General features: G+C 41.8%; 1 protein-coding gene across 4 annotated transcripts in view; it reads right to left on the reverse strand.

The window, feature by feature from the left end:
* LOC117487849 (serine/threonine-protein phosphatase 2B catalytic subunit alpha isoform) overlaps positions 1-18123 on the reverse strand; it is an 84854-nt gene that overhangs the window by 13204 nt on the left and 53527 nt on the right. For all 4 annotated transcript variants that reach the window (XM_034136573.1, XM_034136571.1, XM_034136570.1 and 1 more), the window contains exons 3-9: positions 16575-16699; positions 15949-16060; positions 15409-15554; positions 14336-14475; positions 10515-10592; positions 9257-9351; positions 849-974 (exon numbers count right to left, since the gene is read on the reverse strand). In XM_034136573.1, coding sequence (XP_033992464.1) covers positions 849-974; positions 9257-9351; positions 10515-10592; positions 14336-14475; positions 15409-15554; positions 15949-16060; positions 16575-16664 — 787 coding nt within the window. In that variant the 5' untranslated portion in view covers positions 16665-16699. The remainder of the gene's footprint in view (positions 1-848; positions 975-9256; positions 9352-10514; positions 10593-14335; positions 14476-15408; positions 15555-15948; positions 16061-16574; positions 16700-18123) is intronic.

Genomic DNA, 18123 nt, shown 5'->3' on the forward strand with positions numbered 1-18123 from the left:
TTTTGGCTTTACGCTGTGCGCGCTCCCGAGGTGGGCATGCATAACACGGCACACCCCCCCCCCGTTGACAGTTCACGACCATGCCCCCCCCCCCCTCGTCAGAGTTGTGTAAAGGCTGACGGGTAATTCTGGATTTTGACGGAAATGTTACGATCCTGTCCGTCAAAATGGGCAGCGAAAAAAGACTAGCGCAACCTCTGCTCCACACACACAGTGAGTAATGTCCATCAGTGACCTTAACATTGCTGAAAGAAGCCCTTTGAGGAAGGGTCACACCCAAAATAAGCTTCCCGCAGTGACTCATGGTTTTGTGTGATTCACAGATGTGTCACAGGCATGAACGGGGGGGTGCCGTAAAAACCAAATGCCTGGAAACAACCTCCAGGGCAGAGAGGGAATGCAAAGGTCTGCTCATGTTTAGCCTATTTTAAATTTCACTGACTTGCACTAACTGCTGATTTACCTTTGCAACTTACTGACTCATAAATCACGTGTAGTAAGTACGGCTGGGTGTTTAATCTCATTTAAACTTTGACTACAATTTTGGCTTCAAACTGTCTTGAAATTAGAGAAAATAAATGTTAACATTCTTTTAAATGTTTTTTAAGTTCAAGAAGTCAACTGTTAATTTTGAAAGAGTTGAATAAATGCATGATGTTTCTAACACTCACTGTTAAATAATGGTGACGCTGTTATTGACCATTAATCTTACAAAAATAATAATAATGCGTGTTTTTCTGTTTTCAAGCACTTTGAAATGCCTAGTTGCTGATTAGTGCTGTATACTGCCTTTAATAGTGTTATGAGTGTGTGTGTGTGTGTGTGTGTGTGTGTGTGTGTTTGCTCACCCTTCTCCCCGACAAAGGGCAGGGACCAGGTGAAGACGTCCATGAAGTTGGGCAGCCAGTAGGGGTGGGGGGAACAGTTGAACTGTCGGATGTTCATCACGTTGTTCTCGTACTTCAGCACCGCCGCTGGAGAGGAGAGAAGACGAAGAAGGTGTTAAAATGTGTCCAAATCTGTGCGGTTATATCATTTTCTACTGTCACTGGACTCACACGATGAATAACAAACCAATATCAACTAAAATAAACTACTAACATTACGTGTTGAAATTCATGACATCTCTCTTTTCTTCTTCTAAAGTCACAGACTCATCTGAAATGAATACTCAACCGAGAGAGAAAGCATCAGATCTGATTGAGGTTAAGGTCCATTAACAGCTTCCATCATGTTTCTAACCACCACTCAAAAAACACTTTGTGGTCTCACAAACTACTGCTGGTAGTGCCCAAGACCAGGCTCAAAACCCGAGGGCACCGAGCATTCGCAGCAGCTGGCCCTAGGCTCTGGAACACTCTGCCCCTCCATGTGAGGTCGGCCCAGACCCTAGGGGGTTTTAAATCTACACTTAAAACTCGCTTCTTCTCCCTGGCCTTCTAGTCAGAGCGGAGCACGACTCCTGACATTTCCCTGTGTGTGATTTTTTATTTGTGCTGTTGTAAAGTGTTTTTATTGTAAAGTATTTTTATTGTATGTAAAGCACTTTGGCTCGACCAAAAATCGTTTTAAAAATGTGCTATATAAATTTAAATAAAACTTGATGTAATGTGTCTCTACACACTTCCGCCACGTTTCATGAACTGGGCAAGTATTATCTTTTTTAATTATTAACAAAAACGTATTTTCATTATCGATTATTCTGCTGATCATTTTTACGATAGTAAATCATTGTTTAGTCTATGAAAAGTAAAAAAAAGCCCATCATAACTATACACAAACATCAAAACATTTATTTTTGTTGTTCAAAAGAAAAGCACGGTCACTTCAAACTATACATTTTACCAGAAAATATATGTCAAAGAAAAGCAGGAAGTCCTCTTGATTGAGAGGCTGGAAATCTGCTTTTGCTTGAAAAAGGACTGAAATAATTAAAAGACTATCTAAAAAGTTGCAATCCTTTGGACTTAACGTTTCATCTGTAATATTTAATAAAACTATTAACACTTTTGTGTCTGAATGTGAAAAGTTCTTGGCAGTTTTTTCCGTTTACCTCCTCTGGTTAATGATTCATTAGCTGCAGGTGCTGTGCAGAAAAACAAAATCACAATTTGATACACAGCTCCGTTTGGCTCAAAAACAATTGAGAAAAGTGGCCAAAACGCTGTCATCAACACCCAGACTGGCCTGAAGCCTGGAGGAAACTCAATCTTTCAGATGCTGTCAGTCAACCTCTGGGTGATGACAGTGAATAAAAGGATCCGATATAAAAGTACCTACTGGGACATTTTCAGGTGATGTATTACCATCAGCGTGTGTCAATCTCTCCCTCTCTCATTTCCTATGCAGAATTATAAACTAAAAGTGTAAATTGAGGGTTAAAAACTGCAGCAGCATCAAAATGAAGGGAACCAGGGTAAACAAAAAAAAAACTAAAATCAATCCCCTTTCGCTCGCTCGGGAACATTTCCTCTCGTATTGATTACGGCCCCCAGTTGCTCATGCATGTCTGTCATTCACAGGATTGGATGCATGAATAACATCACAGAAACACATGGCTCAGCGTTTAGGCTCTATAGGCCGAGCACTTTTCATTAGTTAACAGAAAAGCGTCAATTTCAAGAGATGGAGAGGAGCCACAGGCGGCAGGCTATGCTAATGATCGTAGAGACAATATATGATGATCACTTTCCAATGTGACATGGAGCTGTGACATGGAGCTGTGATGGTGCTACAAATATATGTGTGTCAAAACCTATGTGCTGCTACATAATTAAGTATTGATATAATTAAGATAGCTTTTTGGAAATATGCATTCTTGCCGAGTTAGAAGAGAAGATCATTCATCTTTTCATTTCATTCTCATTAAGTATAGTTCATGACATTTAAAACTACTCCTTTAAAAACATATGATCTTGTTTTAATTGGAGTTATTTTTATTCTGAATCATGTTAATTGCCAAGTAAAGGGAATTAGCTTTGGTGTGTTCGTGCATAAACAAGAAACATGAATATAAAAAAGAAACCACTTTCAAGGAAAACATAGATGAAAGGTGCAGAATGTCACTGTTTAAAAATAAAGACTTGGGCAGGAATGTGCAAACTAAAAAGAATCCCATAAGAACAATTCAATAATGCTTCAATCATTAAAAACATCTACACATAGTGGGCTTTAATTATTCAAGCAGTTATATTAATGATGTAACAGTGGAGAGTGGGTGTTGTTAGGTTGGTGCTCACAGTAAAAAAAGCATTATCTGTGCGATTCATTTCAGCCTGCTGACAGTATGCATATCAAGTATTTGTCTTTGTGCAGTATTATCAGTTTATTTAACCGTCACCCAATCAGAATCACATGGTCCCTGTGCCTCGCCCCAACACGGACCCTGGTGTGCCCCGCGTGACCTCTCCCATGATGAAGGCACAGTGTGAACGTGGGTGTTGAGAAACACATGAGTCCCCCGATATAAATATATCCCTGCTGCATATAGAGGACTGTCTGCTGGCCTCAGTTGGGGAAAGCGGACACCGCGGCTGGGTCAACACGGGGGACTTTCCCGCCTCGGCCCCTCTCCGCTCGGGAATAGCAAGTCATCAAACCTGGCATCCCGAGCAGCTAGAACCTCGCTTGACACACGAATGGGGTCAGAAAACATCCTCGGCTCGGCTGGGGTTTGCCTCTCTCTCTCTGTGTGTGTGTGTGTGTGTGTGTGTGTGTGTGTGTGTGTGTGTGTGTGTGTGTGTGTGTGTGTGTGTGTGTGTGTGTGTGTGTGTGTGTGTGTGTGTGTGTGTGTGGGTGTGTGTGTGTGTGTGTGTGTGTGTGTGTGTGTGTGTGTGTGTGTGTGTGTGTGTGTGTGTGTGTGTGTGTGTGTGTGTGTGTGTGGTGTGTGTGTGTGTGTGTGTGTGTGTGTGTGTGTGTGTGTGTGTGTGTGTGTGTGTGTGTGTGTGTGTGTGTGTGTGTGTGTGTGTGTGTGTGTGTGTGTGTGTGTGTGTGTGTGTGTGTGTGTGTGTGTGTGTGTGTGTGTGTGTGTGTGTGTGTGTGTGTGTGTGTGTGTGTGTGTGTGTGTGTGTGTGTGTGTGTGTGTGTGTGTGTGTGTGTGTGTGTGTGTGTGTGTGTGTGTGTGTGTGTGTGTGTGTGTGTGTGTGTGTGTGTGTGTGTGTGTGTGTGTGTGTGTGTGTGTGTGTGTGTGTGTGGTGGTGTGTGTGTGTGTGTGTGTGTGTGTGTGTGTGTGTGTGTGTGTAGTGTGTGGGGTGTGTGTGTGTGTGTGTGTGTGTGTGTGTGTGTGTGTGTGTGTGTGTGTGTGTGTGGAATCAATGAGGCATGGTAATGCATATAGTGCAGTAACTACTGTATGCAATCAAAGTGGTCCCTTAAGTACTGCAAAGCATTATATTCCCCAGCAGCCATGTTTTTATATCTCACACACACCCTCCAATATACATCTCCTACAGGTGAACATCTAATACTTCTACTTAAGGAAAAGTAGTAATACAACGGTGTAGAAATACTGTCACAATGTCCTGCATTCAAAGTGTCATTAAAGTAAAAGTACTCATTCTGCACAATGGCCAATTTCAGGACCATATGTGTGATATTAGTGAATTATAATTATTGATGTATTACCGAGTTTATCCCCTTAATGTTTCAGCTTGCAGTTGTTATTTGAAATTATTTTCTTATTTAATTGTTTACAACATATAGTCCTACTGCTGTGTATTTTACCAAGGGACGTTTTTACCTTAATCTAATTACATGATAAATTATTTGATTTTTGTTTTGCTTTTTTACAGTTAAGAGTACAATATTTAGTAGTAGATTATCTGACAATGGAAATACTCAGGTAAAGTAGAAATGCTTCAAAATTACTCTTAAATAAAAGCTCTTAAATTGACTAAGTTACTATCCACTAAACATCCATAAACTATGTATTTTTGTAATGTTATTATCAAGTCCAATAAGATCAGCGTTGTATTTCTCTGACACACTCCCCTCAGACGAGGCAGTGGGTGTTTGTGCGTGTGTGTTGGCGTGCATGAAAGCAGTCGTACGCGTGGGCAGGCGTTGCATAAACATCACATTCTGCATAAACATTGGTCCAGGCACTTGATTGAAAGCAGCGATGGAAGCCTGGAGGGAAAAAAGCAGAGCGGGGGAGAAGGTCAGCTCCCCCGTCGTACCTCCTTCACACCGGATTCCCTTTAAAGGAACACACACCCGAATAAACAAAACATGTTGGTCCAGCTCTAGATGCAATTTTTTAGGGCCAACATGCAGATTGAAGTAACAAAAGCATCACATTGCTGCATCCCTATTATCAAAACATGCTGTAGCACAAATTCACTATAATATGCAAAGTGATATTTCTTGCAGCAGGAGGGCAGAAGTACTCAGAAGTATTACTCAAGTACAGGTAGCAATGCTGACTTGTAAAGATACTCTGTTACACGTAAAAAGAGTTGCATTTTACTTAAACGTACAAAAGAGTACTTTATTACATTCCACCACTGGTGTAATCTGACACATCATGGCGGCCACTAGGTGTCTCTGCTGCTCCTGTGTTGTGTTCAGGGTAGCTGAGGCCAGGCCTGCTGCCACGGTAACACAGATACTGCGAGGCGACTCCCGCTCATTCATTATTCATGAGGGAGTGCCTTGAGTCGGTTTCCCCGGTAACAGCTGTTAAATCTGCTTTGAGGGGAGGGGGAGATTCCCCGCGTCCTGCCCTGACGCTTCCTGCTGACTGCAGATCTGTCTGAGGCCTGGGTATCAGGTTCCTCTGGATTAGTATTCCAGGCCGACCCTTTAGACCTCATTGCTCCATTACACTCCGTGCTCTACTTACATTTGATGAGGGGATGGTAGGGACTGAATGTAGTTCAGTTGTACAATTCATTTCCAGTTAATAGATCAATGAGAGCATTTGCAGTAGCACGGGACACTGCAGCTCCAATGTGCACACAGGGAAAGAGTTAGGACAAATACCATGATAACAGGTTGTTTTTAGAATTGAATTATTTTGGTTCTAGAGTAAAAATAATAGTTACTGATGGTCTACTTACTGGCTTTATTCACAGCTTTGAATAGCCTTTCACGCTTTTAATCAATGGATGAAGGAAGCTTTTAATTCAAGAGATATTTAAAAGTTTTTTTTACAAGAAAATCAAGGTGGTTTGAAAACAAATCTGAATTCAAGGTCGTCAAAATGGCTTTTTCCGGAGCTCATGGTCCTTTTATCTTCGTCCTTGTTATGTTTTGTAAATCAAAGGATGGCTAATTATTTGAGGGACTGTGGAGCTTTTAATGGTCCAAATTAATTATCCAGACAATAGTTATTTATATCGTATTGCAACCCCTAATGGATATTGCTCAATACCGTATTTTAGTAAGTTTTCCTACATAAAAGGTAATAATGGCAACAATGTTTCAAATAAATAAGCCCATTCAGGATGAAAATGAATAAAAACCTAACCGATTGATCATGTAATAAACTGTAATGGGGTTTGAATCCCAGTTGGTACGAAACAACAATATTTCTCTTATTTGAAGCAGCCTGAAAAGTTTGGTAACTGAACCTTGTTTACAGGAAACTGAAGGGAAGCCCGGTGATAACAGATGGAAAGGCATCTGCAGTATGGGACACTCTTCTGGCTGGCACTCGTGACAAGAGGGAAAACTGAATTCCCCGCTGCGCTGGCGTCATCGCGGCCCGCTCTCACATCCTGATATTTATTCCAGTGGCGGGGCCAGGAGCCAATCGTACCACTCCATTTCCTTTCTCATCAAAACACCCTGATTATCTCGACTACCTACAGATCAACACATGACCACAGGCAGGAAAGAGACAAAAGGTCCAGTGATGTCTGGACCCCTTGTCTTTGCAGCAGCACATTTCTCTTCTTTTAAAATGCCCCAACCTGCTGATTAAAGGTAAAAGGTTAGCCCTGAAGCTAGCGACAACTCCACCTGAAGCTAACTCAAGTTGACTGTTCCTTAAGGTGGACCAGCTATTCTCACTACATGATAAGCGGCTCCTTCTGATCCGGACAGGCCTAGAAAGGGTTAACAGGTGTGAGATGGATCTAACCCAACCAATCCTTTATTGTCTGTGGGTTGTAATAAAAACATTAGCAGCCCTGTATTTCAGCTTTTATCCTGTCCACTGTAAGCACTATAACCATTAGGATTCAGTTGTTGGCTTTTTGTGTCCAGATGGTAATGATGCAGCAGAAAACATTCCATTAATACAAAACTGCAAGCAATCTCCAAAGTGTGCGACGGCCAGCTCCACCGCCCCCCCCCCCGCCCCTCTCCATCCTTCTCTCCACACTGCAGTCACTTCAGGACTTGAACAGTAAAAACGGCTAAATCACTGCCGCTGTGTTTTCATTTAACGGCTCAGGAGGGGCAGTGAGCGGGGGTGCAGCTGTGACGGACAGCCGGTCAGCCCCTGACCCTTAATGCAAATCCAACAGTTTGATAAGAAAGGAGGGATATTTGGTAACCCTTTCTCTTTATATAGCCCTGAGCATCAGTCATGTGTTGATCATCCTGACTCAGCGACAAGTTCAATTTACGCCTGCCAGGGGGAGTTCTTCCCTGCCTGTCTGTGGTGCCTCGTACATATCCTGCGCCTCCTCCACTCTGACACCCCCCCTCAGGTCTCATTGGTTAATCTGGCCAACTCCCAGCGCTATATTGATGGGACCCTGCTGATGCCTCCTCCCTCCTCTTTAAGATTTATGTTGCAACTCGATTGGCCATCAATCACGGGACATGCTCAGTGGGCTCCCGGCCCCGGCATGAAGCTAAGAGCAGACCAATTCATTACAGAGCTCTGCTTCCACCAGTGAACCCCACCCACATGACTGATTAGAAGAGCATCAACAGGACTGATAGCAGTGCCTGTTCCAGGGAATTGTGCAACTCTGGGTGGAAAATACATCAAACGGATGATTGATAAAGTGAATTGGGAACCGAGTAATTACATAACCACAACTTGTTGAAGTTTTAGGGGATTTAACATAAAATACTTTGGCAAGAGGGATGTTTATTTGCTTTGGAGTTGGTATTTTTCTCAGCTTGTCTGTTTAGCCAAAGATCTTGCTGCTTTCTGACAAGAGAAAAGTGAGTCTCGTTTTCAGACAGACAGTGAAGGATGGGACGAATAAAGAACATGTAGTCGTGCCAGGTAAGACGTATCGGTGTGCGTAAATGAAGTCAGTTCTGAAAACAAACACAGAGTAATCTTTTTCTTTCTGATAACCACTCTTGCTCTGGGAGGCAAGTGAAGGTCAGCCAGTTGCAGCAACAGTGTGCAGGCCAAATCATTTCAGATACTCCGACTGTTCCATATTGAGCTCGAGAGGTGCAAATCATTTGCCAGGCAATTGGCTGCCAAAAGTAAAAAAAAGCGCTTGACATCACTTTGTTTGTTTGTTTGTTTTGTGTTGACTGTGGGCCCTCGGAAGATTAGTTGGCATGGAACAAATGGGGTCCTAATAATACATCAGATTCCAGACAGGCAAACTGCCACGCTGTTTCTTGACTCTCCTTATTGTACAGGGAAGCATGCACGCAGGGGAAAGAGTAAACTAATGCAACCTAATCTCAGCTCAAGAAACACACCTGCAAATGGGCCAGCAGTAAACAGAACGGTAACACACTGCACTCACAGCAGCACTGCAGTATAAAGCTCCGTTACAGCGTTTTATCACAAGAGCAATTGCAACACAGCGTGCACCATCACCATCACTCTTTCCCTCCCATTTCCATTTCCTGTGGTTTGCCCACCACCGCCTCCATCCAAAACATGCCCCCACAGCCAAAGCATATACTGTCTGTTCTCCGGGGGAAAGTGCTGACTCACAGCACAAAGGCAAGCCTATCTTGCTGCGTGGGCACCGAAGCACAGCGCAGGACGCCACCAGGAGCCAAGTCAACCGGCACCGGGCCATTTCATTCTGCCCAGCTCCATCACTGCAGTGACCTGACCAAAGTCACTGCAGCAGTGTCGAGATGTACCACTGAACAAGTACAATACTGTGACCCAAATGTTGTGTACAATGGAAATGAGGTTATGGTTGCCCAACAGCTGTAAACACTGCAGAATTTAACAATCTTTCTCTTCACACTCAAACAGCATTCTCCAACCAGGAGCTACCTGTGTGTGAATGGTAGCCTGAGGCAACGTGTTGATGTGACACTGTGGTATTCATGTTATGAACCACTAAAAGATTGATAGACTCCTTCTCCTTACCTTTGTTGTTGTAGACATCTAGGTAGTTGGGTGCGGAGAAGATGGTGATAAGGGACGGGAAGCCAGTGGTCTGACTCTTTCTGTACATGCGATATCTGGTAAAGAGGAGAGGTGAGTATTAGTAAACATTAAACATTTACTCCTGGATTCCCATTGGTGCTCAACCCTCGGGATATGATTAGCAAATATGTCATTGTGTTGTGTGTTTTTCTTGATGCATCAGCCAGGGGGGGGGGCAGCTGGGCATCGCCTCAGGAGAGTAAATCTCTGAGTTACAGGTTAAACATGTGCTTAAACTCAGCATTCAAACTCTGAAGGGCCCTGCTGTGTCCAAATATACCCTGCTGTGAATTTGGAATGGGTCAGAGCCTTTAGGTAAACTGTCCAGACTTGGATGATTTGTTTGCTGCACCACACCTTCCTTCTATTTATAAGGATTTTAGAAAAGATGCAGAGAAAACCTAGTTGGCTAAACTGTCTGGGGGCAGCAATCTCACCTGAGACCATGTCCCATGTGACCAGTGCTCTGGGAGGGCAACTGTAAACAACCTCGCTTAGATAGTAAAAAGGTTTTACATATGCACTGCAATCATGAACATATCTAGACCTGATCCTCCAGATAATGTCCCAAGTTCATATTAAAGGGGCCCTATTATGCTTTTTTCCATTTCCTATAGTGTGTTATATAGGTTTTTGTGCATGTAAATCCAGAGGGAGAAACGAAACGCCTTCATTGTTTTGCACGAGTGTAACATAATGAAATCACTATGTAACATTCACACTTCTATTGGCTAGTGCTCAAACATCGTATGTGATAGGCATCTCGTCGTTGTCGACCAATCTCAACAGAGCCGCCCCAACTAACCAATCAGAGCAGACAGGGCTCTGGTTTCAGACAGAGGGTGAAAAGAGGTGCTGCAAAACAGGCAGTCTGAGACAAATAAAGAGCTTTTTGAACATTCCCATATGTCCTCTTTAAAAACTGGCTATAACTTCACAATCAAACTTTTTAAACCTTACTCACTAAAAAGGTTTGCATGAATCATTCTCTTCATATCACATATGGCTGACTAACCCCTAATGCTGGATACATTTTAATTTCTTGGATCAAGTCGACTTCTCTCAAAGTTCACACTGCAGTGAAGCGGCTCTCCAGACAGGTGCGAGCAAACACACAGCGCACCGGGGAAGCTTCTGGCTTAATACCCTGTTCTGACTCACTGACGGTGTGATGGGAGCAGACAGAATAAAAACTCACCCAGCATCCTGCGCTTCATGGGCCCGGATGACGGATAATAAGTTATTGTGTTGTAGAAAGTCACAGACTGCAGGGTAGCTGTAGAATAAAAAAAAAGGGAGAAACATTTAGGTTTACTCATGCATCAAGAGAAATCCCAGCAAGATCAAGAAGAAACATCAATAGAAATAACTAGATAAGTCATAGGTTTTATGGATTGTGTTCAGAGACACAGTAGATATCCAACACATGGTTCAGGCTAAATGTATTCTAAAACCATCTGTGGCAGTTACCTTGAACGCCTGGCTCTTAGTGAAGGCTTAGTGAAGGCTTTGTATCAATTTTAAACTTGAAATTTAAAACAGATCTTAAAAGATGTTGCCAGCAAAGCTACGGTGACTCATAACTTCAATAATATGCTTTTAACCAAGCCTTCATACTGAAAGAGGAGTAGGTGTGATGCTTCTCGGATTTTATTTGAGAATAAAACTCAAAAAATGACAAGAGTGACACATCATCCTGAGCAGACTGTTTCTTCAAGTAATAAGGCGATCACTGGGGAGTGTTAAAGCACATTTTATACTCATGCTGATCTTTTCAGTCTGCGAGCAGAGAGACTTCAAATATCAAACTGCAATATGGTTTCAGAGGTTTCGTCAAATTCAAGGGCATTTATTATGTAACATCTCCTGATCCGAAGACAAGTCACGACTAAATCGGCATTACCACAATACTTCTTTTGGAGTTTCTGGGAACAAACATGATTAAAACCTCAGTGGGTCCAGGGTTTTTGGATCGTGGGATGCTGTGTAATGAACGGAGTGATTGACAGCTCAAAATGAATGACTGACACCTTTGCATTACATCTGCAACACTTGGTGAGTGTGGGAGGATTTCTTTCGCGACAATAATGGGGGCTAACACTCGTTTTCATCTCACGATTTCTAGCTGAATAAAATAAAAGTCACCGTGTAGCTTTGACAGAAATAGAGATTACATTCTCGGGGACCTCCATTACAATGTGTCATTTTACCAAGGGTTCTGAAAGATTGAATTCTCATCATTTACTCCTCTTCATAGCAGTTTAAAAGAGCTCTCAAATCACTTCTTCTGACCAACCAACTATTTCCTTATAGACTGACTATTTATCATGGGTGCAACTAATGCTATTATGGCTATTATGGTTATCGCTTCTTTTGTTTTGGTCATATTTGTGTTCATTTCCTTCTTAACTGAAACTATATCCCATGAGTGTATGCCCCTAATCTGTTACTGATGATGTTTGTGTATACTTGCACTTATTATGAAGTTTATTTTTCCTGATGTTTTTTGTTTCCTCGATGTGTGAGACTGTTTTAGCAATATCATTTGTGCAACAGATTGGTGTATAATGGATGCATTTTGATTGACGGACACACGCAGAATTTTGTTATTGCATTATTGTAGCTATTTCCTTGAATATGCTGCCTTAATGGCCACTTTTCAAGCCCTTGGAGAGATTCCAGGCTCTCTTTCTTTCCTATACATTGTATCTTTCTTGCATTTTTCATATGTAAATGAAGAAACAGACAATCAAGCAGAATATTGTGTTTGTTCAAAAAGAGTTATGATTTTGTATTAAGTTCTGTAATCCTAGCTCGGCGCCCCCTGCTAAATCAGAGCGCAACAATGAGCAACTCCCACATGCAGCAATCAAAAGCAAACTTATACATTTTGGCTTCCGACCTCTCAGGGGAAGAACCGGGGGATTTGTTTTCTTCTGCAATAAAACCAGCGATTTAAATTGCTTTTTAGACATTATTCTGTCTCTAAAATCTACACAATAAACACTGAGGTTTCATGATGCTAGATGAGGTTAGATCGACAGAGTGAACTATTAAGGGAGCTTTATTGCACCTAATGTAAAGTCCTTCGGGGCACGCCTGTAATAAAGACTTATATAAGCAAATGACCCTTAATTTGACTGGCCTGCTTTTGTATACATAGTCAAATACCATGCTTTGCTGCAGAGGTAGATTGTTCTAAGTGTGAAAACCATTATGGGAAACTGAAATGGAAAGGTTCATTACCAATGTTGGATCATGTAGACATGAGAACACATGCACTCACAACAAACATCTGCTGGGAACGATGAGGAAAGGAGGGAGCGCTTGTCGAGAGGGAATTAAAAATACAATGAGTTTTCGGGCGGGAGAAGAAATAAGGAATAAATGTTTTATTTCTCACTTGATTTCCTGCAGCAGATGTAGAGACATGCCATATGGAGCCATTCGGCAGACAAGATACATTTTGGCCTAGTTTGCTTTTCTGAGTTTAGAGCGTCTTCCATCTGTCCGACAACAGGGCGCAGATGTTCATTCGCTTCTTGGACAACATGAGCAGTTGTGCAAGAAGTCACTTAATCAAAGTAGCACTATTTGTGTTCCCTTCAAATGTAAGCTTTTAATTTTGGTTGAATATCGATAGCTTGCATAATGAAAAAAGATGCAGGGAAAATCACTTGAGGCTGATTCATGTGTGCTGCTGAGTGGAGGCTAAAATAAAAGCAACCACATTCGAAACATGTGCAATTTCATGCCTGAGTTGCGTTTGTAAAAGAGTTACGAGCGTGCCTACGGTGCAGGGGGAAATTATTGGTTGCTGCAAGACAGAAGCAACAAAGAGGCTGATGCTTTTTGGGGAGGGGGGGTTGAGGAATGGCTCTCTCTCAGTCTGGCTTGAACACGCTCGTAAATCCTGAATGCCAGTGTGATGCCAATTAGTGACCATGCCCCGGGGCAGATGGAGTGAGGGACACTGATGAAAACAAGACTGCAGAGGAATTTGGAGCAAAACATGGCAGAAGGTAAAACACAAAACAGACTAATCAGTCGTTTGAGGTAAAAAGGCCACATTGCATAACATTTCTCTTCGGGAGAGTGATACAAAATAAAGAGCCTATTGTGGATCTGCAGTATGACGTTTCACCAAAAAGATCCACAGCAGAATTGGGAGCAGATTTCCTAAGTGTGGACATTAAAATACTATTAAAGGTTATGAAACACCTGTTATTGAAAAGGATAATGCGGAGGAGCTTCAGGAAATGTTCTGAGTGCTCTGCCGGCCTGCTCGAGGTGAAGGGAGAACTGTTTGGGCCGTAATGAGCGGAGGGAGCGCCGAGCACATTGAGAGAGGACTGTGCCTCGTGGTAATGTGCCAGTTCATTACATTTTGTGACAGTGTGAGCAGCCTGCTCCCAGCATTCCCTCTGTTTGTTCAGTTACTCAGCTCAATTGAAGGTAATGTGGGTTACATAAACAGAAGAGTCAGTATGAGGAGGAGACTTCAGGACTTCTCTAACGCACTCTGTGTTCTAACATCTCACGGTTGAAGAATTGCAGGGGTAAGAAAATAGATGGAAATTTGGCAGCAAGGTTTCTTGATTTATCAACTCTTTGACAAGATGATGGCTTTATTTTCCAGTCTGGTTTATGATTACTAAAGTACTTTATCGCCTTACGTTCTTGTCTTCATGCTCACATTTTCAGTCTTTTAAATAATTAGTTGTATTGAAAATGTCTGCAGCAATGAGGTTTCCACAGATAGCCAAAGTAACGAGAAGAAGAGTTTCGGTACTCTTTCATATACTAATATTATGTTTTGAATTCCAGTGCCCAATATAGAACGACATGTTGGAGTCATAAAGATAGAAGATTGCAGCTGTTTTTTGATACAATACAGCATAAATAAAATCTGTTATCTATCCGGCTGTTGGCTGGAATCCTTTGTGAATTCTTCCGAAGAAAATCAAGAACACAGAAATGTGATAAAAACTCTCTAATTGTAGAAGACAGAGTACTCGCCTGTAGAAGTAGGAGCAGCCTCGCACTGTGTTGTGTGTGAAATGCTCTTGGCTCTTCTCGTTCCCAAAGTCCTCCAGGGGGTCGGACCACAGCAGATCGCACATCGGTCCGTATGCCGGGGGCTCTTTGAATCTGTCTAGCTGTGGAAGAAGAAGTCAGGACTCCTGTCAGCCTCTTTCACTGGAAAATGACACGTGGAGTGTGCAAACTCAGTACCTAGAAGGCTTTTTTTTGTTAACATCATGTAAATGACTTTGCTTTCAGATGAGGATAGCTCTTTCTTGAACAAAAGCCAGTGGATTACTGGACAGGCACCGTGATGGACACTTCAATAGAGCAAATTCTATTATGCATGCCCTCTGATTGCAGCCACAAAACCCATTTGGAATGATTGAATTAGATAGAGAGCAGGATCGGACTCTTGAACATTTTTTTAATCAGAGTGAGGAGCAGACATTCCCTCGTGTCCACGTCCTGAGACACATCTGGGGGAATCACTTCGTACACTGCAACTAGGATTGTTATTTTCACGGCACATTATGCTAAATCTAACACAGTTTTTTCCTTCATTAACTTTTAACGAATGCAGAAAATATATGAGGCAGACAGGAAGTTTCAATAGTATTTAAAAAGCCATTAAGGGGGTGCTTCACCCACAAAGTATAACATATCAGTTAATCACCTCATGTTACCTAGAGTTGTTGAAGAAAACTTTATTTTCTCACATGCCTCCATGGGGAATTAAAATGAATTAATCTACATTTACTGGTTCTTTATCCATGGTGGAAGCAAACAAGAAAAATTTGTTTTTTTTTACATTTTATTTAGCGACTTAGTTTGCCCATGCATGTACTTTGTTTAAAATACAAACATGTTTTACCCTGAATATAAATCAAAATAAACAAAATAACATATTTGACTAGAACTAAAGGTAATTTTGTGTGAGAAATTAATAATGAAATTATCATTTTGTGGGCAAAGTATTCCTTTAACAGATACTTTCATTATAATAACACACAAAACCTGCAGTGTAATGAAATGAAAGATTAAATGGTCTCGAATCAGACACATACTTTCCTGATGTCGTCAAGATTTGTGATTTCTGGAGACAGCCCTCCGTGTACACACAGGAACTGCTGGTTCATAAGTGCAGCCAGGGGAAGGCAGTCGAAGGCGTCCATACATGCGTCATATATCCGCTCTGAATACTTAATTCTACCTGTCATGGGGGGGAAACAGGGCAGGGAGAGGAGAGCATGCCAAGTTAAACAACGCCGTTCTCATACATCGGGGCAGTGTGCTAGACTGGGACGGAAAGGCTCCCCAAAGTGCCAGAAAACTTCCCGAACATTTACAAAAAAACGGCACAATTTCACAGCTCTTTTGTGTTTTTTTTCCCTTTCTCCATCTGAGTCCAACAGAAATAGTTCTGACGTGTAAATATCGAAAAGGGCAGGAGTCTGAGTGAATCCCGCAGAGGGCGCTTTTATTAAGAGAGCGTCTGAGGTTGAAGGCTGAACTGGATGCATAATAAAGAATAACTCGCTTCCACTTCCCTCGCTTGCACTCAATTTAGATCAAAAGGGTAAGAAAAGTGCCAAAGCATTACTTACATTCCTGCTTAAATGTGAAATACTCTGTTAAATGTCTACATTCATGATTCCCACGCAGCAAAAACAGTGTTTTGGGGTAAAGGATCTTTAAGGCCCACAAGTACAGCACACACTGAAACAGAGAAGCACAAAGAGGATCGGTTAGCTCGTCATCCTTGAATAACACCGGAAACATGAAGCATAAAGTCAAGTCAATTTCACAGAGTACAAGAGATTCTGCTTATAATGAAACATTCATGCGGGACATTTTGTGGCTTTCTGCAAGAGATGACAATGCTTCAGACGAATCATCAGAGGACAGGCACACTCCATTACAATATCTTTTATTAATAAAAGTATAGTTTCAGGCGATGAGACGGCTGCAAATGCATATCGAAGTCAATTCCAACCTGCAGTCACGGATTAAATATACGTATTATTCTTTATATTAAAAATCCCTGTCTATATAACCCTCAGATACACCGTGACATTTGCTATCCATGCAGATCCATTTGAAGTTATTACAAAAGCCCCTTACCACTTGCAATATGTGCAGCCTGATTTGATCTCTGCTCAGAGTAAGCTATTAATAAACACAGTGTGTCACAGATGATTAGGCCCTCGTGAGGACAGAAACAAATACTCACTTCAATACTGAAATACCCTCTGTCAACATAGTCCCCCAGGAAAAGGTAGCGCGTGGATGCTGGTGATCCTCCCACTTCAAACAGCTTCATCAGGTCAAAGAACTGCCCATGGATGTCTCCGCACACTGGGATAGGAAACAGAAAGCACATCAGGATAACTATTTTTAAAACACATGAAAGCTGAGAGAGGCTATTTCCATATTTTCCTGTCAGATGTTAAAAGATAAAAATGCATGACATCCCAGTAAACCTGGAATTCTGCAACATAGAAACCATTGTGAAGTATGCTGAAAAGACTATTCACGATATCTGGTAGTTCACTTCATTTTAAATCAGGTTATTTCTTTAAACAATGTGAATATTATTTATATAAACTGCTCATTTGAGACTGAAAAAGGGCAGCGTTTTAGACGGACCACTGTTCCCTGACAGCTCCACAGCCCACGCTTACTGCAGGACATTATGCAAAGAACAGACCCGAATACAACATGAAAAACAATGCTGGTTTGGACAAGAAAGGACAAATAACAGAAGCATTTATTTACTCAATTTTCACTGAAATGGGGCATTTAGTCTGAATCTATTCCATTCAAAGAAAGATGGGAACATTATTGCAAATAACAGTCCCAGGTATTTATGCTTTTGTGGACTTTATTCACTTTAATATGATATAATATGCAATAAGCTGCAAGTATGAATCCAGCTTTTGTTCCTGCATGGCCATTTCTTGCCTTAAATCTCTTCAGAAAGATATTTTAGTCCACCCTCTTAACTTCAAAATGAAAAGAACAAGAACTGGCTCAAGTGTGCATTTTCATACCTCGCTTTTCCACAACATCCTCTTTCAGCCTTTTTATAACCTTGAGGTGTTTCAACTGTAACACCTATCATTGCCAAATACACTAAAACTTCAATGGCTGAAAGAAACTGGAAAGCCTTCCATCTCTCACTGGTTAACCGTGATTACAAATCTGCTTGTCACAGCAATAAACAGATAATTGCCGAGAACACTTTCACGTTTTTTCTAACAGCACTGACGGTCTGTTACTCCCCAGGAAGTTAAATCCACGATATTGCTGGTGTCATGTCCCTCCTGTGCAGATACTAACAGCGCTGCAGCAGCTGTTAAAGAGCGCCGGGGGGAGTGTTCAGGGATAAACCCGTCCGCGTAAGAAATCGGGAAGCGCAAATCACTCTACCTGGACGATGTGACCCTGTGCTCCGGTGCTCTCTGGGGGGGCACGAGGGGAGCAGAGATTTGCTGCTTAGCCTCCACAGACTGACAGGGTTCACGGAGGTCGCCTGATTTAAAGGCCTGGGGTCAATTTTGTCGACACTCTAAAGGTTGGTTCAAGAGGTCGGATACACCTGAAGCTTTTATTTATGAGAGACAAATCTCCTCATTGTTGGATCCATTATGTAATAATTGAAATGGGATTATAAATGCAGAATTGTAAAGATATATAATTTCAAATTAGCATTATAATGAAAGGTATTCAATTTACTATTTCATGTGGTGACGGATTAGGGTTGTACAAATAATTGAAAT

Source organism: Trematomus bernacchii, unplaced genomic scaffold, assembly GCF_902827165.1.
Source record: "Trematomus bernacchii unplaced genomic scaffold, fTreBer1.1, whole genome shotgun sequence".
Taxonomy (NCBI): domain Eukaryota; kingdom Metazoa; phylum Chordata; class Actinopteri; order Perciformes; family Nototheniidae; genus Trematomus; species Trematomus bernacchii.